Below are 27,972 nucleotides of genomic sequence, written 5' to 3' on the forward strand. Positions count from 1 at the left end.
AAAATTAATCGACAAAATTAACGCGTTAATTTTGACAGCACTAGTTAGAATATCTCACTAAGTACTATTTTTCATATATAATCCATATCATTTAGAACATGCGATATGGTGTCTCTATGATCAATGGCATATGATCTCAGTTGATAATTGTGAGTGTTATTCAGATCAAAACGAACTAACTAGAAACTAGAACTTCCTGTCTATGATGATGATGATGATGATGATAGGAACAGACTTTAATTTTCTGGCTGTTGTCACCAGACCTTGTGGCGCAATGGTAGCGCGTCTGACTCCAGATCAGAAGGTTCAAATCACGTCAGGGTCAACAGTTTTAAAGGTGTAAGTGTTTGCAGTTAGTTAAGTGCATGTACAAAAGGCAAATATGAGGTGTAATCCTGCTGAATGAGATAAGCTTGGCTACATAGAGTGTAAGTCCCTGACTTCACTGTCAATAAAGCGATCATCATAACCTTATTTGGACCAAGCAGTCCAGTTTGTTACACCTTTTTTGCATATTGATTGTCAAAAGTTGTGGATGATACCAGCAGAACCATTATATTCCATACCCTGAACCAGGACGGTGAGGTGAAACTAGAAAGACTGCAGACCACAGAGTCGTCTCGCCGTCTGCACTCTGATGCAGGATTTCCCACAGTCTCCCGCTTTTTTCAGCAGTCTTTTGTCTAACTACCTGCAGACTTTTCTCAAACAAAGCCTGTGTCCTTGTTGAAAGCTAATTAACAGCCACATACCGTGTGCGTAGCAAGGAGCAAGTGTGAATGTGTGCAGAGCAGACAAAAAGGTTAAGTTGCCAATCTGTCAGTGACTGTACAGCGTAGGTCATTTAATAAGAGCTGCAGCTTCTTAAGACCAAAAGAGGTTGTGTCTGTTGTCTCCCAACTGCTGTAAAAGTGAAAGGGGGTTGGCCCTGAAGCCCTGGTAACAACCCAGCCTACAGTACATTAGAATACTCTGTGGTGGAAATATAGATCTATGGTTTACGTATGCATATGAAGGTTAAGGTACGGGTTTCAAGGATATGATAACAAAAGTGTTTGATTGAAAGGTGGCTTTTCTACCTGGGCTCATTTGCAGAGTGTGGGACACAGCTTAACTGCATACCGTGAGTTGATGTGACGAATTAATTACAGGATACTGAACTAGAAGCAACAAGGGGGTAAATACACAGTAGGCTGTTTGTGCATGCTCCTGGGATGTGTCATGCATATCCTGTAACTATATTTATTGTGAGAAGTGAGGCAGTGGATGGACTGCGGGTTGGTTACGACGGGTCACTCTGGATCAAATTTCCAGTGACTTCTTTTTTCGGAAACCCTGTTTGCTACTGCTGGTTATTATCAGAGTTCAGGCTCTGTTTAAACTCTCTGCTCAGTTTGGGAATACATTTCTCAGGCTGTGTTGCATCATGTCTGGTGTCACGCCATGTTGGACATGGAAAATGGCTAGTGAGACTCTTCTGTTGTTTAAAAAGTTCATTTTGCTTCCAGTGCAGGATTCACCAGCTGTGTGTATATAGTGGTATTATACTACTGGAGAACCCTTTAATGGGTACATGGGCTAATTTTGTGCTCAGCAGTCGCAGCACAGATGTGGCCAACAGTGCACCGTCTCAGCATGTGAGACCAAAGAGTTGCCACTCCCTCTTGTAGGCCTTTACACTCCTGGGATTTCAACGTCTGCTCTACATATGTTGTTCTTGAGCCCATTGGGATTTGCACACAAACACACACAGAGTTCTCTCTAAATGAACTGATCGTCCGATCCTTCTTCCTTTTGAGGTGTGTGCTCTTGTGTAAAGTGTAAGGGGGTTTCATGGCCATGGTCTGTTGCATCTTCACAAACTATGACCAGCGCCCTCCTCTGTACAAATGGGTCCTGCATGTTCAGGTTTCTGGACCTGACATGTTCTTCGAGGTCCCATTGCACAATTGCCCTCATGAATTGCAAATATAGCCACATATACTCTGTAATATTCAGATATTGAAAAAAAGACTAGTACACTGAATATCGATGGCATAGATCCTTAATGACATTAAACTGTGCCTTTTCCCGGCTAAATGCATATGACATCAGTCAGATGAACGTCCTACCTCTCATATTTAACATTCCAAAACTTGACACCGGACACCCCGTCCTGTGTGCTCACCAAGCACATACAGTGACAGAGTGAGACGCCTCATTTCCTGATTGACTGACGTGTACTCTTGTTACATTGTTGCTGTATGTGAAGTTTCAGTTTGACCATTTGTCAACACGAGCACTGACGTCATGTTTCTATGACAGCACACAATATGCACTACATAATGGTGTTTGTTCCAAATTTAGATCACAGGCACCTCCTCCTCTTCTCCACTCAAACACAAATCCTAGAAAACACTCTTTGACCTCTCTGTGTTCCACATCTGCAGACTGTGAAAGAGCCGTGTGTATCGTGACATCTCCACTGCGGGTTGTCTGTTCTTGGTGATTCACCCTGCGCTCTGTGTTTCTCTTGGCTCGTCTCGAGGTCCCATCTGGCGAGCATAACCTCTGTGCTTATGAAATAATAAACAAAAGTGTGCCGAAATTGTGCTGACTGCTGCCTCTGTAAGTAGACAAAGAGTCTCGCGGCTCGACCAGTTTTACTGAACCAGCAAGGCCTTCACTTGCAGGGACTGCACTGGCTTTCTTTACCGTTGATAGCATTTAGTTAGACACTGTTGGAGTAGAAACTGCTAAGCTGAGTTGTTTTTGCTTTACTCGTTGAAAATTCCAGGATATTTTCAATTATTCAGTAGTTGTTGTGACTCTTTTGCATATAGAAAACTCTGAGCAACAATAACTTCATGGTGGCACATCCAGATGACAGCATTCATTCATAGTTCTCTTCCCGTCTTGATAAAGTGCTCCCATATTGTTGCATATTGGCACTGACATGTTTTCAGTAATCATTGGTTTCCCTAAGACTAAACTTTATGTTAAGAAAATGAGACCCTGGCAGTGATGTCACAGGTTCGTTACTTGACAAAAGTCTAATACATTTGCAGTCTGCACCAAATCTGCCTGTTCCTCTTCCTGAGCAGATGGCCTGGATGGGATGTCTCCCTCAGGGTTAGACTAAAACGTCTTTTCAGTAACGTGACACCCTCACCCTCTGTTCCTTTTGGTGGATTTCTGATAAGCATTTAAAACTGACAGATAGTCTTTATCAACCCCCTGAAGGAAATTTGTCCTTTTGCTTTTTCCCATCCACTGGGAGGTCAAAGGTCAGGGTCAACCAGAGAACTATATCCTGTTAGAATCCTGTGTTTTGCTCAGGACACTTAATTATGGTACTACTTATAGCCCCTTGTTGGTCTGGTAGTGCTCAATAGTACATTTTGTAAAGCAATTCATTCTACACCATAGGGTGTTCTTTATAACAAAGGATACATTATGGTTAAATAAGTTATATTTTTATAATAGCAATACATTCATGCTTATAATTGCACATGCATGGGGACATGACTTGCCAAATAATCCATGTTACTTTGCATGTTTCATATTCCCAGAATTGTTTGATGCCTAAAACAGTAAATGTGTTCATGTCGTGTGTGCATGTGTGTGTGTGTAAAGCCCTCCCACTGTTGCTAACAAGCTACCTATCCCAGCACTCCAGACAGATTACTAATAAACACGCTAATAAAGGTGAGTGACTTTGGGATTCAAGACAACAAATTACAACTACAGTAACCAGCTGGTTATTTAAGTAACATAAGAATGATGTCATGTTAAAAAAAAACTTGCCTTAAAAAGTACAGAAATTGGTGTTACTTCTCCAATTTTCTATCACACAACAACAAACTACTTTTAAGTCTGTCTCGCCTCTTAATCACTGACGCATCATGTCTGAAGGTGCACCCTTTAATTGGCTTAATGATGTTTCATTATGAAACTGCTCAATGAGATCCTCATGTGATAACGTCTGTTTGAGTTTGTCAGTGAAACCTTCATCACAGCACCAGTTCCAGCTCATGCTGAGCAATGAGGCAACATGTCTGGCCTGTGTGGACACACACACACACACACACACACACACACACACACACACACAGTCCGACCTGCTTTTTATCTAGACCAGATGCTTAGCTTTCCACGTTGTACTTATCATGGAGGTGATATGTGCAGTTGTAGCTCTGGAGAAACAAGGTTTAGGGACTACAGATCCGCAACTCAAGCAGATCACACAGCAGGGGAGACAACTAGAGAGGTTTATCAAACCAGACAAGAAAGAAGATCAGGATTTGTTTGCGGAAAGAATGGCTGTGCCTTTGACTTACAGGGACAGTAGAATATTTTTCTGTTTCTCTCGCCTCAGCTACAGAACAAGACTCCAGAGAGCAGACAGTAGTCTCAGTTCTGGCTCAGTGTGTGTAGGTGTGGCAGATATTCAGAGGGTCTCTGTGTTAAGAGACTGCAGGATTTGCCTTGGTATTTGACAGACTGGCTTGTTTCACCAGCTTGATCCCTTGCTAACCTCTCTGGCACTAATGCTGCCATTCGTTCAGTTTACAGAGTGGGGAAATTTTAACTGTTGGCCAAAAAAAGATATACATATATCTATTTTAGCCTTTAATATGTGCCTGCACTACAAACATATCCATCTTACAAAGCCATCCTTTGTAATGCACACTTTTAAAATTATGTTTCTTAGGACAAGGGAACATTTCTGCCAGTTGAGAGGGAAACTTTAGCTTGTTTCCATTTAAAAAAGTAAAATGATTCATTAACAAATAGTTCTTTTGGGATTTCTGAGCACTTTGTTAGGTCTACATGCAAGATGTTATTTAGGGCAACTGAGCCACTAACCCACATACACAGCTGACTGATTTATCATGGAGTATTTTGTTTTATATGGGCAGAATGACAGTGAGTCAACGAGTCGGGAAGTTTAACGCTGTGAATTTGTTTATTTGGCCATTTTTTAAGAGCAGCCAGCCATTATTGTAAACATTACCAAGTTAGCCTGATAACTGCCCTGTATGCTCACTTTGTGTTTAAAGTGTCTAAAACTGTACGCAGTGGACTGAAGTTTCAGTTAAGCTCTTTGTTGTTTAAATATATGCTTGATATGTGCGTTGATTTATCTTAACATACTTACACATAGTTAGCTATGTTCATAGACTGACAGGTTTTGGTTTTAATGGGGTGAATGGGGCAGTGGTGCAACAAAGAGGAGAGTGAAAAGTTTTTTGCAACCTGGCGGGCAAGTTGTAGCAGCAGACTTTGCAACTAAAGTGTTACTACAACAAGATCTCAGGCATGAAGTCGTCATTTGAGGGACGTGCTTTGCTGTCTTTCTCTTTTTGTCAGGGTGGAGTAGATGCATATTTTCTCAGAAACGAAGTTGTAAAATGTTATGCTGCCCAATTACAGTCTGTAGCTTCTTGTAAGGTACAATGTGTGAAAAACTTAATTACCAGCAAGACCATGAAAGTCCTGCATGGCCATTAAAAGTAGCTTTGGAGTCTCCAGTACTGTTTCTCTGGTTCATGCTTTAAACTATGGAACATGCTCCCATGGGTAACAACATGCATTATAGGCCTCCAGTGTGTGCAGTGCTGCCTGTATGTGTCTGGTGAGGTGTCTTATTTCCCTGTGTTGTACTCTGCAGGTTGAGGTCGCTTTGGGCAGGCAGGGCATCAATAATGCAGAGACCCTGGAGGTGACTTTGTCTCAGAGGAATACCAGTACAAGGCTTCCCTCGGTGTACTTTAGTTCATTTCTATCTGCCTGCACACAGACAGACTGTACACAGTCTGGGTTTGCAATTTTCCACCAGGAAGCAACTGTTATGCCCCGAAGGGACATTCAGTCTATTTTAGTGCGTTAAAACAAACCTGGTAAACTAAACTAAACTGGAAAATCTACTATTGTCTCCTGCAGACAGGAGTTTTTCTAACCGCCATTATATGATGTCTATCAGCCAACTACTCTGTTGGGTCAAAGCAGCCTTTTATAAACAAGCAGTAATAAGCTCTTTATGAATTAGCCGTGTCAGATTCATACAGGAATTCTGACACGATCACCACAGCCGTCACTATAGCACAGCTGCCTAAATTCTTCATTGAGTATTTGTTTGCATAAGAGGGCATTTCTATAGATTTATAAAGGTACCATATTTAAGATTCATTTTATATTCTAATTGATTTTTATTGCTAATGAGTGAACAGGATGTAACATAACTTAAGACAGCCTGTGCACTGATTTTAATGTAAAAGAGATTTCTGGGAAAAATCCAAAGGATGTGACACTTAAGTGTGCTCCTCTCTCTGCTTCCAAATGTGCAAAACAGTCCAAAACAGTGTGCAACATGACATAATGTTAGCTTAGAAATGGAGTCTGCTAACATCAACAAACAATCTGTACCCACTGCAACACCAGTCTAACGCCAAGTCTAAATCCAAAACTCACATTATAGCAAAGCATGTGAAATATATTGTGATATTGTGAATTTAGTTGGCTTGCTAACAGGGGCAAACATAGCAAAATACTGTCTTGGATGGATGACCAGCTAATTCATCCAGACTCCCATAGCTGATCTGACTGCTAAATTGGCTGACTTGACGTTTGCAGGTTACTCCTTTGTCTGATGTTGTGATACAGCTGGATACGTGCAGCGTTACAGGGTGGTGGCCGGCTTGTTACCTCGTTTGCCTGCTACTGTTATTGCTTACAAAACACTGTTAGTGGCTATGTTATATCTTGCCAAATCTGCCTATGTATTGTGTCAAAGTGTTGTTTTTATCCAACAATGAACAGTGTAGAGGCACATCTTAGAGGTGTATAACTAATGTTTGCTTTCTACTACAGCAATGCAATTCACCTACAGGGGAACTGTAACCTAAGCTAAGTGGGGGATGGCCTGCTGGCTATGGCTTGGGTGTGCAGTGTGGGTTTGGCGTGGGTTTCATCACGGTGTTGGCTGATGGATTGATTTGCAAAAAGCAAGCTATTCAGTATAATGGAGCCAATGGTTTTTGTTTTTCAGCTTTCAGTCTTTTGTGTCTCGCTGCCCAGGATGATAACCCTAACTCTTGCTTGTGGCTACAGATTGCAAGCACAAGTAACAGGATGCTGACTGCAGTTCACTTAACACCCAGTGGTGTCATGATTAAACATTTCTTTCTGTATCACATAGAGAGCTTTCCACAAAAGTGTAGTTACTCTTTTAGTGACAATGAGCATTATTTGAAGCTTAATTTGCTTCTCATCAAAAAGACGTTCTTCAGCTACAGCTCATTACATTTATAGACATTAATTCAACAGTAGCCTCCTACTGTCCTGTATCCTCATTACATTTACATGTGTTGTACTACTTTCTCCTGATAGCAACAGTAAACATTTTAGCAAAGAAAGGGAGCTAGTGGGGCGTGTGCTTATCTATGTATCTGTGTGTGTGAAAGTGTTTGTGACACTAGTGTTTATGACTCAGAGGAGAGCAGGCACTCCATAAATCACAGCCGTTATTATGCTGCAGAGCACAAACTCTAAAAGTGGGAGGTTGAGAGGTTGAACGACTGGGTTGAACTGGTAATTCACATGGATCTGAGATCTGGCTCTCAGAGGTCAGAGGTCACCGCTTACAATGGTGGTGTCTACACTCTTTACTCAGGCAGTGAAAGTCTGCAGATTGTGCAGTCCTCTCTGAATGACGTTGATTTTGGTTGTTCGTCTTCACACTGTTCACTTTGGACCATTCCAACGCTTGAAAGATAGAACCCGTTCTTTCATTTAATAAACCCAGCAAAAGTTAATATAGTTAAGCCACAACAACATTTCTACTAAGTACAATGTCAAGCTAATCAGCTCACTTGTATTTGCAACCCCTTAAGTCTACTGAAGTATCCCAACACTCCAAAGCACAAAGGTAAACATTTTTGGGAAACTAGAGCACAATAAAAAAACAATAAGCTCTCATGCTTGTTTTGTATGAAAGGTAGTGCTTCAGTCGCAGAGTCATAAAGTCCCCTCATCAACCAGCGACCACCAACCATGAACCAGTGGTATGCTCGTCAGTCCACAGGCATGATGGCTAGCGTGGAGTTTGAACCCCTAACCTTCTTGGTTGGAAGACAGCTGTTCTAACAGCTGAGCTACAGCACCTGCAGCAAACCTGTGCACTACCCTGCAGTTTCCTGAAGTCTGATTACCACTGACATCAATGAGAGCTGAAAAGTGCTGTGAACGCAGAACGTTGTTATCTCTATTCACCACCAAGAAGTTCTGAATGCTGATCACACAGCCCTCCTCTAAAGCCTTACTCTACCCAGCTGTTATAGAGTCTTCCTAATACACTAATCACTTAGTGTGGCTGGCCTTGCAGTTTGTGAATTTATCTGTGTGTCTAATATGCCAAGTTATGGATTAATGCTGCACCATTTTAGTTCCGTATTTTACATTTTTAAATATTTGACTAATGTCGCCATGGAGTTAGCTGATTTACACTGAATATTATTCTGCTGAAGTGAGCACACTCACATTTCAAACAGATATGTTTTAGGTGTTGATCTGTCATTTATATTGCCATTCATTTCCTTTTCAAGTTGTATAAGTCGCACACACTGATTCGGTTTCATTTCAAGCATGCCTTTAAAACAAACAGTGATAAGATAATGATGAACACAGTATTGTTCTTCTGTGCGACTCTTCTTTTGTCAGCAGACTTATCACATCTCTCCCACTCTCTCAGTTTACAGAGCAGGGTTTGTTGATGCCATTTTAAGCGATAACAGACAAGATCACATTTCATCTGTCCCATAAACTGATGCTTGTGGTTTGTGAAACGGCCTCATCCTGCCCGTTTGTCTCTCTTTGTGGGATCACCTCCAAATGCCTGACATTCACTAATGCTCGCTTATGAGGAACACATCTGTGTGTTATCTTTGCTAGCCCACACCTGCTATTTCTCCTTGCCTTCATTGATCTGACGTACTAAGACAGTTAATGTGTATGTGATGGTTAGTGCTGCAGTGAGGTACAGAGTTTGAAAAGCACTGACCCCGACGTGATTTGAACACGCAACCTTCTGATCTGGAGTCAGACGCGCTACCGTTGCGCCACGAGGTCTAATGCATAAATGACCTTTGACCTTAGTTCACATTGCATGATGTGTGTTGCATGAAGTGTTCCAAGTCTGTGCAGGTTTTTGTCTTGTGTCCTGCTACATTCAAAGGCAGCATGCCAAGTGTGTACTAACACTAACAAGCACTAAAGCACTAACTATAGTAAACATACAGAGTTTGAAAAAAGCCATCTATACATTTCCAACTAAAGAGGTCGTATTAAATTGATTACACTGAATTACTTTGTATGATGCACTGGGTTGATATAGGACTTTATCTGCACAAGGTCCTACTGTAACACTGGACATCTGAGATCTACATCTAGCTTCTGGTATTCTCCCCTGGGAGTACTAACACTTGCAGGAGCTAATGCAGCAATCATAAAACACACACAGGCACATGTTCTCTCTTTCTCACTCACACTTTCTCACACCCACCTCCCTCCCCCAGTTTCCTCTAGGGCACCAGTCTTTGTGTGGTCTTTGACAGGAACAGGCAACCCTCCCCGGTACAAAGACACAGATAATGGTGCGAAGAGACCTATTGTCTGGGCTTATACGTTGCAAGAGCGTGTGTGACACAGAGAACAACCACGTCTCTGTTTCCCCTCACCTTCTACAGTGGATCAGATAAGAGGATACCTGATCAGACTAGGGTGGCGGCATGCCACCCAGTCAATGTATGAATGAGTAAAGCTCACTAGTGATTAAACAGGTCACTGGGGCAGGAGCTAAATGACCGGTAGACAATACACAGGGGCACACCCTGCATACCTGCTCATATCTGCTCTGCAGAATACAAAAGTCTTTCAACCTGCAGATGTGTTCATTGTCAACATAGCAGGGATTGTTCTGTGATGGCATGTTAAGCCACCAAGCTCTTTCATGTCCTTTCCAGCATATTGAATGCTCCTCTGTTGCACACTTTGCTCCACATGTAAACAGATCTTCCATTTACATACTGCTGCTCTGTTTGCTACACTCTCATCTCAATGAAGTGAAACCAAGTATACTGCAGATTCTTGTGCTGTTGGATTTGGAAATGCTACATGAGCTAAAGCTACTCGCCTTACATTTGCACTTTAAAGTGAAAGGCAGTTTCCTTTTCACAAGGTTTTGTCGCTAGCGAGAGTAATTGAACTTTGTGAAGATACATTCATCAAGTGGCAACTTTTTTTGTAATATGCCATGGGTCTTATTCTGCTTATGCTTGGTAAAAGTTCTCATGTACTTTCCTGTACGTTACCTGCTAAGTGTCACATTCTAGGTTTTAATGCTGTTGTTAGCTGATATATCATAGTGCCATCATGACATGGAAATCAGAATAATTGTGTGTGCATTATAAACCTTTTATGATAGCACAGCGGAGTAGTTCAGTTCATGTTGCTGTGGAGTTGTATGACCTTTAAAACACTTTGTACCTGATCTGAGAACATTGTTCCACACTTGGATAAAATGTTACACTTCACACAGGTTACACTGGTTTCTGGTAATCTCTCTTCCTGTTTGCAGTAAGGTGGACAGATATATGGTGTCCTCATATTTCACTCAGCTTTCGTCCAAGCCCACACATGTATGTCTCAGATTATCCATCAATGCTGTACTTAACTTGTTTTGTCCTTGTGGTTTTTGTCCCTTTGTTAATGAAATAATGTAGAGCTGGCCCATTGTCTCTGTTTTTAAAACTAACTATGTACCAAGTTTCTCTTAGGACTTGAATAGTGATAGGCCGTGAGTGTGGTCTGGGAAGGGAAAGCCCTTTCTTTTCAGACAGTGACACTTGGTTGCACTTGGGAACAACAACAGTATGGACATGGTGTGTGGGTCTGATGTGGGTTTTGTTCCTCTGACGCACATGGCGTTTCCATGGTAAAACGACCTCAAGACCGAAGTAGTGTTAAGTGTGTTATTTTCAGTCTGTTTTTGGAAGGACTTTATACAATGAGAGCAAAAATATCTCTGTGGATGCTTGAAGATAATATCACTGACACTGATCCCATTTTAGAAAGTGTCTTTCAATTTGCTCACTGAAGACAGCCCAGAAGTGTCATCCATTGGCAGGGCCAATAACTTAAGTTTTGACTGTGCATAAAAACCATGTATTGAAATTGATATATCTATAGTTGTAGAGAAAAACAGCAGTGCTACATAACTGCAAGAACCAGTTTCATAACATGATACTGATTTAGTAGCAATGATGATGGTAACATCATGAGGTGAGGTTGACTGCTGAGAGTGCTAACACTTTATCAACTACAGCTGTCCTCCCTACTCACTGTTACTGTACATTGCAGTAATACAAATGACTCTGTCACAATGCACTCTTTGTTGGAAGGATCTGCTCCTTCTGTTTCTCTTCAGTCCATTTGTGCTGCTTTCCGTACTCAACATTTGATTAAGCCCATATGTGTTCAAATGTGATAGATGTGATGATGTACATTTGCCAGTGTACACTTTTGGTCTCTCCTGAACTGCTGCCAAACTCATAGAATTTCCATGTTAGAAGGCATTTAGGAAAGGTATTGCGTTAAATTTCACTATAATTTAATCAGACCATGCCACGTGTCAATGTGTTTGGATGTTCATATGTTGCGTTGGGAATAAATGAGATGATCAACCTCACTGGAAAGGAAAACCATGTTTCAAGCATAAATACAGCATTAGAGACATGTCCTACGTCTAGAGCAGCAGCAGTCTTGGAGAGAAAGAATGAATCATACTCATAAGTAGGCTTAACAGGTGGTTTGACCTTTTGGGTTTTATGTGAGCTGTGGCTAACATGACCAGCTCTGTCTTCCTCAGTCTTAGAACCCATTGGCTATCGTCTGACAATGATTTATCTCCTGGGGGCAATGGCCAATGTTTCTGAGTTTCTGGAGTAGCCAGTGGATATCCGGAAAAAGGATAAAGGAGATCCGGGCCAAGACTTTCCCTGCAGAATGATTACATGTGCAAGCGAGAATGATGAGAAAGACACATTTTTGCTAATCTCTGTCAAACGATAGATCACCAACATAAAGTAGTTCATTTTAAATTTTGTGAACTGTGCTAGCTCTTGTTTAATGTGGACTTGTACAACACTGATCAGAAATATCCAAAAATTAAAAACATAAAATTGAGTCACACACACAACTCCACACACAAGACCTTCAGCATTAAGCATTCAGAGATGACCCCTGAAACCCACCCAATCCCAAGTATGTAATGAATTCTCTGCTAATACTCTCATAATGAAGTGTGCTTGCACAGAAAATGTTTAAGTATTGCTTTTGGCTTGCTGGAAGCAAAGCACCAGTGATGTAAGGCTCCTTCATCCATTCAAGTTACATCAAAACAGTGTGTGTCAATGTCAGAGGCCTTCCTTTCATCCCAAATGTATTTCTGGGATTAATTTATGTGGCTGAGCTTCTCTCAGAATCATATTTGTTGCCCATAATCCATCTGAGGAACAAGTCTGGTGAGGACCATGCCAAATAGACATGGGCCGTGTCAACATTTAAAAATTTAAAGATGTTTTTTTTTTTTCCTGTTTAATGCTGAGGGTCAGCTTGTGGTTTGTAATGACTTCCAGAGATGCTGATCTTTTGCTGTCTTCAGTTTTGTAATCGGATTGTAGTGTAGTTTTAGCAATTTTTCATTTTGCTTCCAGTTTGGACTGCTTTCAAGATCTTTCTTTCTAGTCAAACAATCCTACATTCAGTTTAACATACCACATCATCTCTATATCCTTTATGTCTACATTATTGCATTCTTTTTTTTCAGTACAGATCACTTACATAGGAACTATTTAGCCCTCTTTCCTTCCGATTTCTTGTCTTGTCTTTGGGGAACGTCCCTGATAAACCTAATAACCTCAAGGAAGGAAAATACCACACAGCTATTCCCCCTCATGATTTGAACCATTTTGCCTGGTGAACCGCATTGGAGTTGAGTACAACAGAGCTGTGCATGAAGACACAGCTTTAACCACAGACCCAAAAAAGACTGCTCAGTTTTGGAGGAGAAATCACAGATTTAAAGAGACAGAGGGAGGGAAATAGAGTGAGAACAAAACAGAGACAAAAGAGTGAGGAGATTCTTTCCTAACATGGTGAAGGAGGGGCAGTCACAGAGATCAGTGGTTTCTATTTATCCTCCTCTCTGACTGGGCTGCCATGCCTCAGTGCATGGAGGCTGAGCGGGGAAAAACCAGACTGTGGGAGAGCAGGGATGAAGGGTTATGCCGAATGGAGAGAATTAGAAGCTTTTATTCATTTGAAATGTTTTATTACCGAATCCCAAACATCCAAACCACACATGGTTTTTACAGTCTAAACAGTATTTACAGAATGTGCAACATTTACACTATAAGCTGCTTTACATATCCAGCAGTTTCCATTTTCCTGCAAACAACATTGCCCTGTAAATCCAAAGCATGGTAGCTGCTGGTTTGGTAATCTGTGGACTGAACCAGCTGTCTTACTGTTGTGTAGATTCCTTCAAATGGTTGACGAGGATACATTACCATCACCATCATCCTATTTTTCCTTAAAAACTATTGACCCCGACGTGATTTCAACACATAACCTTCTGATCTGGAATCAGACACGCTACCGTTGTGCCACGAGGTCCTGCGTTTCCCTGACCTTTGACCTAAGTTGACATTGCATGGTGTACAATGCAGAACTGTTCCAACTCTTTGCAGCTTTGTGTCGTGTCCACCTGCTCCCTCCCTTAAAAAGCAGCGTGACAAGCTTGTACAAACACAAAATATGCACAATCAGCAAACATCGTCTGGCTGTGCAGCTGCAGATAAACAGCATACATGGTTGTTTATGCAACTCATAAACCAAAAAACGACACAATTTTGGGGGGTAAAATAATCCATTTGAAAAGCAAACATTTACACTTCTCAAACTATTTAGATGAAATGCACAGTATATGATGCAGCATTGAAGAAGAGAAGTTGCAATAACTATAGTAAATGAAAGACGGAGGATTCATTAATGCTGCAACATTCAGATACATTCAAAGTATTTAGTAAATATCTACTTGTAAGTCATCATTTACATTTCCTGTTAATTTGATGGCAGAGCTTTTGGTTTGTCTGGTAGAGTTACTGATGAGACGTAGGTTTGTACTTTATTTCTTTATTACAGAGGTGTGTGGATTGCTTAAAAAACTCCTTGCCTTCACTGATCTGACATCCTAACTTGCCTAAGTTTAAGTGATGGTTAGTGCTGCAGTGAGGTACAGAGTTTGAAAAGCACTGACCCCAACATGATTTGAACACACAACCTTCTGATCTGGAGTCAGACGCGTTATCGTTGCGCCACAAGGTCCTATGTGTGAGTGACCTTTGACCTTGGTTCACATTGTACTGTACAAGTGTTCCATCTCTTTGCAAGTTTGTGTGTTGTGTCCACCTGCTACATTCAAAGGCAGCATGCCAAGCGTGTACTAACACTAACAAGCACTAAAGCACTAACTATAGTAAACATACAGAGTTTGAAAAAAGCCATCTATACATTTCCAACTAAAGAGGTCGTATTAAATTGATTACACTGAATTACTTTGTACGATGCACTGGGTTGATATAGGACTTTATCTGCATAACTTGACACAAATTTGCCTGTACGCAGGGGTAATATTTAGATGCCTATGCAAAGGATGCAGGGGAAGGTGGAGGAATGTTGTCACCTATTATTATAAATTGAAATGTAACTGTAAGAAATAATGAATATGACACACCCTGTTGTGGCTGTATCACACTTTTCTACTCACACACAGAGAAAGGTGTGAGCCACATCATTATTTTGCCAGGCCAGGGGATTAAAATATTTCATAACTGCTATCATGATGTAAATCCATAACCACGTCAGAGCCCCTGTGTGCCTGCCGACTGCATCATTATATGAACCACATGGTGATTAGATCCGCTGATTCCTAAGGAGACACAAGCTGCTAATTCCTTTACCTGGAATCGCTAATATGTGATATGGTTTGACTTGCCTCAGGTTTAAAGGCAGAATGGTGTGGATAAAGCTGATCTAACTGCAGAACTAAACTCCCTCTCTTTTATCTTGCAGGACCCCAGCTACTGGGTCCAGGTCCACAGGCTGGAACATGGAGATGGAGGCATTTTAGACCTGGACGACATGCTGTGTGACGTGGTGGATGACAAAGACAGGGTGAGTCAAAGTGTGAGTGAGACTGTGATTGTGTATTTAATTTGTTCATTTCCTGTTTTACCACATCTTCTCATTTCCATTCAGCCTTCCCTTGTGCAAAAAATGACTTTGGGTTGCGTTTGAGCTTTAAAACTTTGCACATGAAGCTTTGGCAGTACTACAGAGAGTTTTACAAACATGTGCTTCTGATTACACCTGTCTGCTTTTACTGACTCATCAGCACAGCAGACCTCTGCACACCGACATGTTCTCTGTTTAATCATTTCAGCACACTGGCAGTCCTCCACGGCTTTCATATGTGTGGAAAGTTGACTGATGCACTGTAGTCTCCTGTGTTGCTTTCAAGGTTTCACTTTGATGTGTGTTACGACTATGAGAGTGTGTGGGCAAAATCGGATGATATCACAGTGCCTGCCCGGCCTACTAATACAACTGTAAATGACTACCCACAACCCCACTGCATCCTTTCCATGGGAGCAGTGCTGACTACACCTGAGTCACTAGCTGTTTAGCCTTAATATGGGGCCAGTTTGTCTCTTGGTTAGTGGGAAATGGTGACAGTGATTTCTTTTAACAGCTTTCAATTCATTTAAATGATTGAATAAAGTTACTCAACATGGAAATGTAGCAAATCATAAGTAAATGAAGTAAATTCAAAGTATCAACAGCACAAGAATATTTGACAAACAGAACTTTAATATTACAACAATGATACTCAACAACGATGACTGAGGTACTAATAATATTAATGATTTATCTAGCCAGAAGAGCTATAATAATCTATTACTCTTTATGAAGCATGGGAGAGCTTCATTTGAAGGTGTTGTCTTTGCTATCTTTGCTATGTGTTAAGCAGCTTTTCTCAGGATATCTGATGTCATGGCGCCAGTACTATCTTGTGAAACCTGAAAATGCTTCCTTCTCAAGAACACTGTTTACGCTGCTGTTTCATGTTGAAAAAGTACATTTGATATCTTGGTTTAGAGAAGTTGAGCGAGCTGTCAATTGTTCTGAATAGCCAGTCTGTTTGATACACAGATGTTTCCTGGTTGTGTGTGTGTGCGTGTGTGTGTGTGTGTGTGTGTGTGTGTGTGTGTGTGTGGATTTGTACATGAATGAGAAACTGCACATATGAGAGAGGGGAAGACTATGTGTGTGCATGTGCATCTACACACTTATAATGTGTGGTAGGTGCCATGGTTACGCATCAGGTGGGATCAGAGGTGAGAGCAGCTGTTTTGCACCTGCTGTCTGGAACACTCCTTTCTCCCTTTCTCCTCTCCTCTTTCACCTCATGTGGCCCTTCACAGACAATATACAATGAAAGGAACAACGAAAGAAAGAAATAATTCTATTTTTGGCAGTGACAGCAAACTAATTAATCTATTTTTCTTGATCTTTCCTTTATTCTCATGCTATGATCATCTGCTCCCCCTTGTGGTTGTGTGAGCCCATTGCATATCACTGATGAGCAATCAACAAACGCAACAATAGCTCATTTTTGGATTAGTTGGTACAGCTTGGAGTGTCCACTATACCTGTGTCAAACCTGTGACAATGTCAGTGAATATAAATTAAACAGTAATAGTATGATCACAAGACTGACTACTCCACTACTCATCTGGATTGGGGCTGAGACAACCAACTTTTCATTCAAACAGTTCCCTGTGCACGTGCGCGTGTGCGTGTGTGTTGTGTTGTGTGTGTGTGTGTGTTTGTGTGCGTGTGTGTTTGTGTGCGTGTGTGTGCTCACATTTGATTTTATCTCAGTGTGTGGGTGTTTTCTTCTTTGTGTATGTATAGTTAGTTGTTAGTGGTAAATCCAGTCTATCCAGTTCCTTACATCAGCTACTGCCTCTGTCCCAGTTTTACCCTGTGACAGACAGCAACACAGTTAACCAGTCCTGTTCATTTTAACCCTTTAATGACAAAGCTGCTCCTATTACTACAGATGCAGAACGTCCACAGGCTTCCTGGACTGTGCTGAGCTAAATAATATAATAGTCTTCCCACAATTGCGTGCTACTTGGCTGTGTTTTTTGTTTTTTTTGTGTTACATGTTGTTAGGCCACTTAACACCTTGACTTCATTTACCTTCCACAATCACAGTACAAACAAAGTTTACATAACATAACTGAAAGACTCCATCTTGAAATGAAATGATGCCAGATCACTAGAAGTACACTCGTTTCAAAAGGGAGGATTAATTAGCACAGCTCATTCAGCTGTATTTAAAGATTTCAAGATAAGCATTTATCTGCTAGCAAATCGTAGTTTGCTTAATTTGATCGCAGAGTGGAAGGATTGTCAAGTAGATGATGAGACAAGTTATTATATTTCTTTACATGCAAGCGATGCAGTCTGTGTATATTGTTTCATATCACAGGTTTAAATGGGTACCTTAGTGGAGCGAGTAGTTTTTTTCCCCCCTAAAAACCACTGACCCCAACGTGATTTGAACACGCAACCTTCTGATCTGGAGTCAGACACGCTACCGTTGCGCCACGAGGTCCTACATGTTCCAACTTTTTGCAGCTGTTTGTCATGTCCACCTGCTCCCTCCCTCATAAAGCAGCGTGACAAGCTTGTACAAACACAAAATATGCACAATCAACAAACATCGTCTGGCTGTGCAGCTGCAGATAAACAGCATACATGGTTGTTTATGCAGCTCATGAACCAACAAACTTCCCCTGGTACTAGTTAGATTGAATGCATTTTAGATTAACAGTAGTCAAAGTATAAGATAATATTACAACTGAGTTTGCAGGTCAGTATTGATGCTGGTAAACTGTTGTATCAGACCATTTGATTAATTCAGTGTAGTTTTAAATACTATATATGTGTGTGTATATAGTTTATTTCATATCTTGATCTATGATCTATCTATTAGTACATTGTCTCTGTTTCACTCTTTCATTGCTTCTTTCAAGGAAAAAAAAATGAATTTCTGAACTTCTATAGCAGACTGCACCCCCTTCTAATAGTGTAACAGACTGACACTATGTAATCACAGAGTGCAAAACATTTCTGTTACATTCAATGAATGATTTCCAATCTAGTGTCTGTCACTGCAGTGACACGGAGAGAAAACAGAGCAGAAGGGAGTTTGTGTAGAAACTACTGTTGTCTCTTAGCGAGTTTCGGTGCCTCTACCGTTGGGCACCCAAGCCGTGTGTGTGTGTGTGTGTGTGTGTGTGTGTGTGTGTGTGCGTGTGTTATGGTGTGTGAAATGTCTGGCTCAGATTCAATAGTCAGATTATCACACTGTGATTCATGTGCAGTCATAGAGCTGCATGCTGCAGCCTGTTTGTCCCTGCTCCACAGATCTCACATTGATTATCTAACTTCCATTTCACATGCACGTGAAATGGAAGTTGTTCTTGAGGAGTCAGTCAGTTTTACTTTTGGTCTTGTGTTCCTTTTTCTGAAAAGGGAAAATGTTCCTTTTTCTGTTCCACGTTTGGTTCTAATGTGAAGTTGAGATCTCCATGTTTACATCTTTGTCCTGATGAAGATGATTCTGATGAAATGATCATGGTTAGTTGGTGACGTGTTTGCTCAGATCACAGAGGTTAGATGCAGTTGTTTATCTGAGCAGGCTGGAAAGCTGAAATTAAATAGAGAGCAGAAACACAGGACTTCTTGTCCCATCTTGTCTGTCCCAAATGTCCTCACTCTACCTGCACTAGAGAAGTATAGTGTTGTGTAGTATATTATTTGCCTATAGATTTTAAGGGTTGTTGATGTTTACTGGCATTGGCCACATCAGCATTTTGGTGCACTACTGCCACCAATTGGGCTGAAGTGTGAATTGGTAGAATAGCTTTTTTTTCTAGGCCTGGTGATATGTAATCTAGGTCTGTTCTAGATCTGTAAAAATGTATTCTAAATTGATATATGGGTGCTAATATGCTTTTTGTAACCTCTTCTCTTTGCCGTGCAAACTGAAGATGTCTCTCTAATGCTAAACAGAAGACTTTGTTAGGACCTGGTGGTAGAGCTTCTGACTTCAGATCAGATTATGTCAGGCTCAAAACTTTTCAGGTGCAGAATAAGCAGTAGACTCAGTGAACACCCCTGATGGAAACTATTACATGATTACAACACACACATAATAACTGAAATATAATCAAAATAGTGTATTCAGACAAGAATCCCAATGAAAGATTTGGACTTTAATGTTTTTGTAGCATAGCCACACCAATCAGACACCAACAGGCAACATGTTTCAGAAAAAAAGTAGAGTCTGTGGTCTCATGACTGTTTTTGGAAAGCTTAAGGCACACTGCTGATACATAATGATACATAATTTGAGACTCCTGCCAAATGACACAGCCTCATTCGGTCAGTCAAGAGTGTCTAGGAAGGAGGTTTAAACTTTCACCTAGCCTTAGGTTAGACTTTGAAAATACATTCACTATAAAAAATATTACTGCTAGCTATGAGATGGCTGGAAATGGCTGTGATACAGACACTTCATCCATACACCAGATGGCAATGTGGCAATTAAAATGACTCCTGGTTAGAGGATGGCCTTCGGTAAGATATTCACAATATGAGTCTGCTGAAATGAGTTTATAAAGGAATGAAATGGGTGTGATATGGCCAATTAGACGAAATTAGATCGCACTTTAATGGTCATTGCAGTGGAATTGGGCTATTACATTAGCAATTCAAATGGTATATAAAACTTCAAAACTGCTGTTGCACAAGACAAACGTATCGTCTGAGAAGCAAGCTTGATTTCTGTAATTAAGTTTGTTTGTGCTATGAAATTGTGAGTTTCAGACTAATCTTTGTTCAGTGGAATTTAATATTCTTAAGTACAACCCTGAGTCCAAAAAAATATGGGATACTGTGTAGTCCAGAGAACATGCCATCCATGTTCTCTACACAGTATCATTTCCAAAACCAATGTGATATGTGGACTCGGACCACAACACACTTTCCATCAGTCCATGTCAGATGAGTTTGGATCCAGAGAGGTTGACACTGTTTCTGGATGCTGTTGGTATATGGCTTTCTTGTGTTGAACTGTTCTGGAGCTCACGTAGTAACATCCTCTATAATCATCTTAGTTTTTCATTCGATGCTGCCTTAAGATAAAGAAGATCACTGCCATGTGGTGATGGTTTTGGTATGATGAAATCTATAAATGTTTTGCATTTGTGCGTTGTCCATTGGACCATTTGCCCACACAGTTTTTCACAAAGTGGTGAACGTCACCCCATCTACATGTGAATAAATGAGTCATGAGGATCCATCCAGTCATGATACCTGTTACCAATGGACATATTTACCTGTGGATCCAAACAGGTGTTTTTGAGTGTTCAACAATACATTTGTATTGACGTTTTACAGTGTCCCAGCCTTTTTTCATGCGTGGTTGTATCTGGTCCAGAGAACATGCACAACATGCAGCCCTCTTTAGTGAAGTCAGATGTGCTATATTTGTTCAACTTCAGTTTCCCTGAGGGTTATAATCCTTTTAAATTAAAGTAGGGCTTTGTGACATCTGCAAGCTGACAGTGATAGAGCAGTCGACCTGGGCTAGTCAATCAAACAAACCAGAGCTGGTCAAGGGCAGGGCTGGCTGTGGTGTATGTATTCGAGGTCCGATAGTAACAGTGTCAGCAAGACAACATCTTGTCTGAAGTCTTATGCCAACCCATTCCTGTTCATAAACTGCACTGTTTTGTCCCCCCCTCACTTTAAACAACATTAACGCTTTACACTTGACTGAGTCTCCTGCAGTTTGTCAGCTTGCTTATTGTGCAAGTTGCCATCTAGATATTTTGTCTGCAGGGAAGTGAAGATGATTTCCAGAATGAGTGCTTGGTGTTTGTAGTCTGGATGTCCCTTATTACCAGAGGAAAGTCTAAGCAAACCTGTCGTGTGGGCTTAATGAGTGCAGGGTCTAGGGGTGAATACTCAGGGGAGATTAAGAGGAAAAAGCTTGTTACAGCAGAAGTACCTGAATCAGCGGTTCACTGTACTGTGTTTTACTGCAGGTGCATGTAGGCGTAGACTGGCTGCTGGTTGCAGTGACATTTGTGAACCACAAAGGGGCGCTCAAGCTCAAGTTATATCAACCCACAGTATTGTCTGTATACAGTCTGCTGCCCAGAATCTGACTTCATATCTTTAAGGAAGGATTTTAGGAATGGATACCCGCTTCAGAATAATAGACAACCTAACTGAACCTAACTGAATTGTCCATATCTGACTGTGTCCACAATTTGTGCTAATGCAGCCTGTTTATAATGAGTACCAAATTCATGGCTCCTGTGGTTGAGCTCCTTGGACAATTGGCATTTTCTTGGCCCCTGAAGTTGGCATTGCCATGGCAACGGCAGTCGGGTGCCAAGTGGGCACCTGCGCTGGGTCGAGATCAAGCCGTGAGTGAAATTAGCCAAGGCTAAAGCAGGGTCCCAGCAGCTGCCCCCTGGTACCAGAACACTGCCGGGGGAAATCAAAGACTAATTACTCTGTTTGTCTGTGCCGTGTGTGTGTGAGTGTGTGTCTGCGTTTGTGCACGGATGTGTTTGTGAGTGCATGTAGCCTCTTTTGGCATAAATTGAAGACTGTTGTGTCTGGTTGGCTGTCGCTCACCATCATCTCTCAGACAGTGTAATGCATTCACCTCACACATTGTAGACTCAGTATTTATTCTATATTTGCTGAGCATCTCTTCAACTCAGTTTGATTCATTGGTGCAGTGACTCTTGAACATTTGAATGCATCCATGGAGCCTGATTTGATTTGTGCAGTAAAGGACGATAAAGTTCTTTTTTCTCTGGGTGCAGCAGGAGAGAGCCGAAGAAGTAAAACCATCAAACCATTCAAATATTTCCTGTGTGACTGTGCTAATGTAAAGACTTGATAGAAATTGAAGTACTATTTATTTTCCAACACCATAGATTGGTACCTAGTCAGACAGAGGCAACTCTGTAAATATATTGAATCCTGAAATGTACCTGTAGAGGCAACATGAGTGATACCATCATATTTCCTGAAAATGAACCCAGTCCGCTACAGTCTACCTGGTGTTATATCCCAGATACTGCCCTCTAGTGGCCAGACAGGCAGCTTAGAGAAGGTCAAGCTACTATTACATTTTGGTTTGCTTTGTCATGGCTGAGTTTGAGTAGGCCGGCACGGTGCGATAGTGCAATGGTTAGTGCTTGGTATGAACCCACCAGCCAGCTGACTTTTTGGTGGCTGGGTCCTTTCTGCGTTGAATTTCCATGTTCTGCATGCTGCTTTAGCCTTACTGCCACAGGTTAATAGGTTATTTGGTGACTCTAAAATGACCAGGTGTGAATGGTTGTTTGTCTCTATGTGGTGACTTGTCCAGAGATTTTCCCCCACCTCTTTCCCCATGACCCTGCAAGGATATATAGAACCCAACCTCTAAAACGAAATCTCAATGAATTTAATGTAAATATGGCAGTCAATGGGCATTGTTAATTGGTCTAAAAAACATTTTGCAGCACATTCAACTAAATTAATGTTTTGTTTTGCAAATGTATTTTGTTTCTAATATCAATTGTTTGTTCATTCTCCAGTGGATGTCACATTTGGATGATTCCAAATGTGGTATAGTTGACTTGATTGAAGGAGAAATACATTTACAGTAATGTATGACAGTTTCTGTCAGCCACCAACACCTGTTTCTACTCCAAGCAATCTCTTTAGACTGACACGTCCTCAGACTGACACTCAAATTCAGGCAAACATATAGTTATATACTTGAACTTTGAAAGGTGTAACTGCTGATGAAATTAGATATACACACACACTTGAACTTCTCCTGGCCAGAAAGTGTAAATGTCGTCACCCATCATGGAGATGATAAAAGAACACTCAGACAAAATGAGACATCATACGTATATCCACACGAGAACACACTTACAGAAATAGTCACACACTCTGACAGAGTCACACATGCCCACACATACATCTTGACAGGCACACACCCTGCTGTAGTCAGCTGTAATTAGCCTGTAAGGACCAGAGTCAGCTCTGCGTCCTGAAAGACTCAGTGTGGTAGTGGAATTTATCCTCACCTCCGCTGCTCTGCTCAGAGGCTTGTGGGCGGCAGCAAGCAGTTTTTCATTTCATTTTCCTCTGGGGCTTCGGATTTATTGTCGGTTGTTGCTTGTTTATTAGGTTCCTAGTTTTTGAACTTCACTTACCCGGAGCAGCTTTGTTGAGTGCTGTAGTTCTTTTTCAGCAACTCCCTCTTTCCCACTCGCGCAGTTATAATCCTTCACAGTGGGGAGATGCTGTTCTGCTTTTTTCCATTGGAAGCTGAACCACAGGCCTTTACTGTTAGCAACTCTGTAGTCTTTTTCAGTGCATGAGGGCGTTTACTATTGTTTATAAATGTTGCTGAGCTCTATTGTATTAAGCACAGATTGTTTTCAATGAAGCAATGCTATGGACCCTGGAAAATCATCTACATAAAACCTGCATTAATTTATTAATAAGGTAGTATCTTGAATCTTGAATAAGGCTAATTTCTAGGAATCAGAACTGTTGTCTGTCACTGCATTATGTATTGCTGTAGAGTGTGAAAGTGAGTGTTATAGAAAATGTGATCAAACACTGTTTAGTAAAGTACCACAAAGTTCCACAGTCTGAACCATAAAAAATGGGGAAGGCTGATCATTTCAGAGTTCAAATGTCTTCAGGTCAGGAATGAAATACTACTAATACAGTATAACAGGGGTAACATAATGCACAAGACCTAGGACATATAGTCATATGGATCATTTGTCCCATTATTTCCCAGTATGTGCTGCTTTCACTGGAAGGAAAGGATGTGAGGTCAAAACTAGTCAGTGACTGAAGAAACCAAACCAAAGATGGTGACAAAGCTTTGATTTTATTTCAATTTCTCTTTATTTTATTTTATTTTATTTTAACAGTCTCTTGGGGTATATCTTTTGAAATGAACAAAATGGTTTTGTGTAGCATACATGTGATGTGTGTGTGTGTAGTGTATACAGTCTGAGAGGTGATGATGTGGAACAAAGGTCACCTGACGGCCTTCAACTTCAAGCATCTCATGACGCTGACAGCCTGCTGAACTTTCTGATATGGACATGCTGAGCCACCAGTACATGGGTATTAGTCCAGTTGACAAAGCTACTGCTTCAGCTGTAAGCATATGCACCATGACATACACAACCCCTGTGCCTGGGGTAAGAATGATATTACTCCATATTGCACAGCAGCAGGCAGCTCCTACATCCTCTGCTGTGGTTTTTTTGTTCAGTTGGTGAAATCAGGTCATGTCACCAAGCTCTTCTTTCAGCTCGGGGCAACCCGGCTAGTCACGTAGGTGTCTTTGATTTCCCCACCCATGACAGTTCCCCTCCAGGAAGAGATTTCTGCCGATGTGCCAAATTGCTCCTGACATGGCGTCGACTCGCCTGAACACTGTCTGGAAGTGCTGGGGTGTTTAACCAGAGCTGCGGATAGGCAGTGCCAAAACAGGAAAAAAGTGTGGAAGGACCCACACAGACGTGACCGTGTACTCATTTACACAGCTGTGTAGAAAAACAGTCATGCACATACCCACCCACGCACGCAGACATACTATAGAAGCAACACACACTACCATACTGGTACTGTGCATGTGCTCGTATCATGCAGGAGGATGTTGTTCCTGGTTGACAGCTGTCAGGGCTGCTTTGGTTTCAGTGTCTGGATACTTTGCCAAACGAGCCTATTATCTGCAGCCGTGGAGTCCTGTGGAGGGGCCTGGCGTTGCCTCCGGCGGACGATTTTGGTCAGCCGCCATGAGACCTAACCCTAAACTGAGGTGACAGATACAGACCCCCTACTGGGATCCTGCCGCCCTCGCAAAGACCCCTGGAGGGGTGTACCTAGGAGCACTAAGATAACAAAAGAATTGTTTTCTTTTATTATCCATATGTGGTGACTGCTGCACCCACAAGGGCCACTGGCATCAGCCAGAGATACAGGCGGAGAGACATGCCCTGGTTTCCACTTTGGGACTGGATAAGTTATATTTGTTATTTATGCTTATTGTCTCATTATGTGGCTGCAGTGAGTTTTCCCCTTTTCAGAGGAAGCCATCTTCTCCACATTTGAGTGCTTTCTGCCTTGCCTCATGGGGGCAACAGTGCATATTCCATGTGGCTCTACAATGCAATTGCCTACTAGGAGATTACTTATACAAAGTCACAGCCAATTCAACAGAAACTGCAATCTTAAACATAAAAATTCAATCTACCATCAATTGCTTATTCTTGAATATAGACCTATTTCTCTCTCACCCGGCTGCCTCTCAGCTCCTTGTTAAACCAACGAGTGTCTCTTCTGCATGACAAGTATCTCTCTCTATCTTTTGTCTCAAGAGTCTCCAGACCATGAGCTGCTGTTTTCAACACTTGACTACTTCTCTCAGAACCATATATAATTACCCTTACAGATCCAAAGTCACTCCAAGGTTGTGTCTGAAAATTGGCTCTCAAATTAACTTTGGAAGCCAAAGCTCTCTTTTAGACTGGGTTCATTTGTTCCAGGGGAAATGATATACACCAGGCTAGTTGGGCTTTTGAGTGGTGTGTGGGTTTAAATACCATAATAATTAGTATAGCTGTGAGTATGGTGCAGGGGCTAATAGTTGAAAGGTTTGGGAAACCACCTCTGCATACACATGAGCAGACAACCTGAAGCAACAAAAAGACAACAATATGCACAAAGTTAATGTATCAAAGAAGATTAGTAAATAAAGCAGAAAAATTATGAAAAATTTAATGCAAAGAGGACAATAGAGACAGAAAAAGAAAACGTGAAAGGATCAACGAACACAGGAAGAAAGGAGGGAAGAAGGCAATGTAGGAAGGAGAGAAGAAACCCAATTTGAGTGGAGAGCAGGCACTGCCACGAGCTAAACTGAGTCTGGCGTTGGCGGCTGGCGCCATACCGAGCTGAAGTTGACACTGGCACAGGGAGCGAGGGAGGCGGTGCCAGGGCCGGGAAGCTAAGCCTGGTTTGGAGAGCTTTAGACAGGCATATTGTAGCAGACAGAGAACTGAATCCCCTCTAACACCACGGCTGTGTGCTCTCATTGCTTCTCTTCTCATGAGAAAAGGCTAAAGACCTCTTCAGATTATGTCCTGCTCTGCTAAAGCATTGGAGGCTTACAGACTTGTCACTTGGCCTGGAGTGTCCTGACGCTGTCCAAACGTTTTTTTAATATCGATCGCAAATAACAGTCAGTTCAAGCATTTTGTTTCAATTTGTGGCACGATTAAAAAACAAATATTGTTTTCTGTTCCTGGTATGATGGAAATAAGTTTCCAGATTCACCCTTATCCTAAACCTTTGTGAAATAGTATTTAGACCATGGAACTTACAACCTTTATTTAACACCTCTAACACTTATTTAGTTATACTTACCGGTACATCAAAACTGCTTATACAGCTCCTGCTACAAATTCTGAAAATATAATGAAGCTAAAATAAAAAAAAAAGAAAAAAAAAGATTAATGTAATATTTTGAGAAACATTATTTAAACAAAACTGACTCTTTTTTTTTTTTTTTGGTTCCAGTTTCTCAAATGCGAGGATTTTCTGCTTTTGTTCATCATATATGATAGTAAAGCTAATAGTCTGGGATAATATAAGGAATTTGAAAATAATACCTCGAAGGTCTTTCTTTAATATGTTCTAGACCCTGGGTCTTGAACAGGGGGATATTGAACTGCCATCTGCAGATCATCGGTAATGAAAAAAAATGTGTTGCCGTCCTAGAATACAACAGCTTCTATGATTAATTATGCAAATGATCCATATAATAAAGAACATGTTGATGTAGTGAAATATGATCAAAACAAAATTGGAATGTTAGAACAGAATATATATGCTAAACATTTGATCTTGATAAATGAGCTTTTCTTAATCATACCAGAAGTGGACCAGAGTGACTCACTGTGTATATGTACAGATTTTTTGTCTTAAATATGCAAAATATGTCTGTCTTTGTCTCCCTGCACCAGAAGTCAAGAATACTAAAAGCTGTATGTATTATAGAGGGTATCTGAAGGTCAGTGGGCCAATTTGAGAGGATGTGTCTCTGTGTGTCTTTGTGTGCAGCCATGGTTTTATCCAGAAGGGATTTTTAGGTAAAATTATCATTAGACCCCTCCACCACTATGCCTTCCTTCTTCCTTTGTGTGGTATTACATGGAGAATCTTGAGAGTCCCTGCATGAATGCCTTATGCCTCCTCTACAGCAGATGTGCCACAGCCTAGGGCCCCTCAGTTGTAGCTCGTTATGTGAGTGTTTGTGTGTGTGTGTGTGTGTGTGTGTGTGTGTGTCTGTGTGTGCGCGTGTGTGCGCATGTATGCGCGTGGGTACGGGAAGACTCCATGCTATTCCCATTCGGATGTCAGCAGGGAGTTTGCCTATAAAAGGCACAAATAATAGGCACCCATTTATCTCTGAAGACACTCATCCATCAGCGTATACACACACAGACACACACATCTGATGGTTTGTGATATTATTGCTCTGTTGTGCCAGAAGCACTGTCCTGTATACATGCATTAGTGTAACTGTCTGTCTTTATACAGAAGAAAGAAGAGTCCTGTGACATGCTGTATTGTCCCCTGTCTGCAGCCCTCTCTGTCTTTCTTGTTTCAAGGCCATTACAC

The 27,972-nt window shown here is 41.3% G+C and overlaps 1 protein-coding gene and 2 non-coding genes across 4 annotated transcripts in view; 1 reads left to right on the top strand and 2 right to left on the bottom strand.

Annotated features, from left to right (window-relative positions):
- LOC104922457 (partitioning defective 3 homolog) overlaps positions 1-27,972 on the top strand; it is a 327,327-nt gene that overhangs the window by 25,344 nt on the left and 274,011 nt on the right. For both annotated transcript variants that reach the window (XM_027274131.1, XM_027274132.1), the window contains exon 2: positions 15,172-15,273. In XM_027274131.1, the coding sequence (XP_027129932.1) occupies positions 15,172-15,273 (102 nt within the window). The remainder of the gene's footprint in view (positions 1-15,171; positions 15,274-27,972) is intronic.
- On the bottom strand, positions 9,037-9,108 carry trnaw-cca (transfer RNA tryptophan (anticodon CCA)). Its single transcript has one exon. It is a non-coding gene; the product is annotated as a tRNA-Trp (tRNA).
- Positions 17,714-17,785, bottom strand: trnaw-cca (transfer RNA tryptophan (anticodon CCA)). Its single transcript has one exon. It is a non-coding gene; the product is annotated as a tRNA-Trp (tRNA).

Source organism: Larimichthys crocea, chromosome XXIII (assembly GCF_000972845.2).
Source record: "Larimichthys crocea isolate SSNF chromosome XXIII, L_crocea_2.0, whole genome shotgun sequence".
Taxonomy (NCBI): Eukaryota; Metazoa; Chordata; class Actinopteri; family Sciaenidae; genus Larimichthys; species Larimichthys crocea.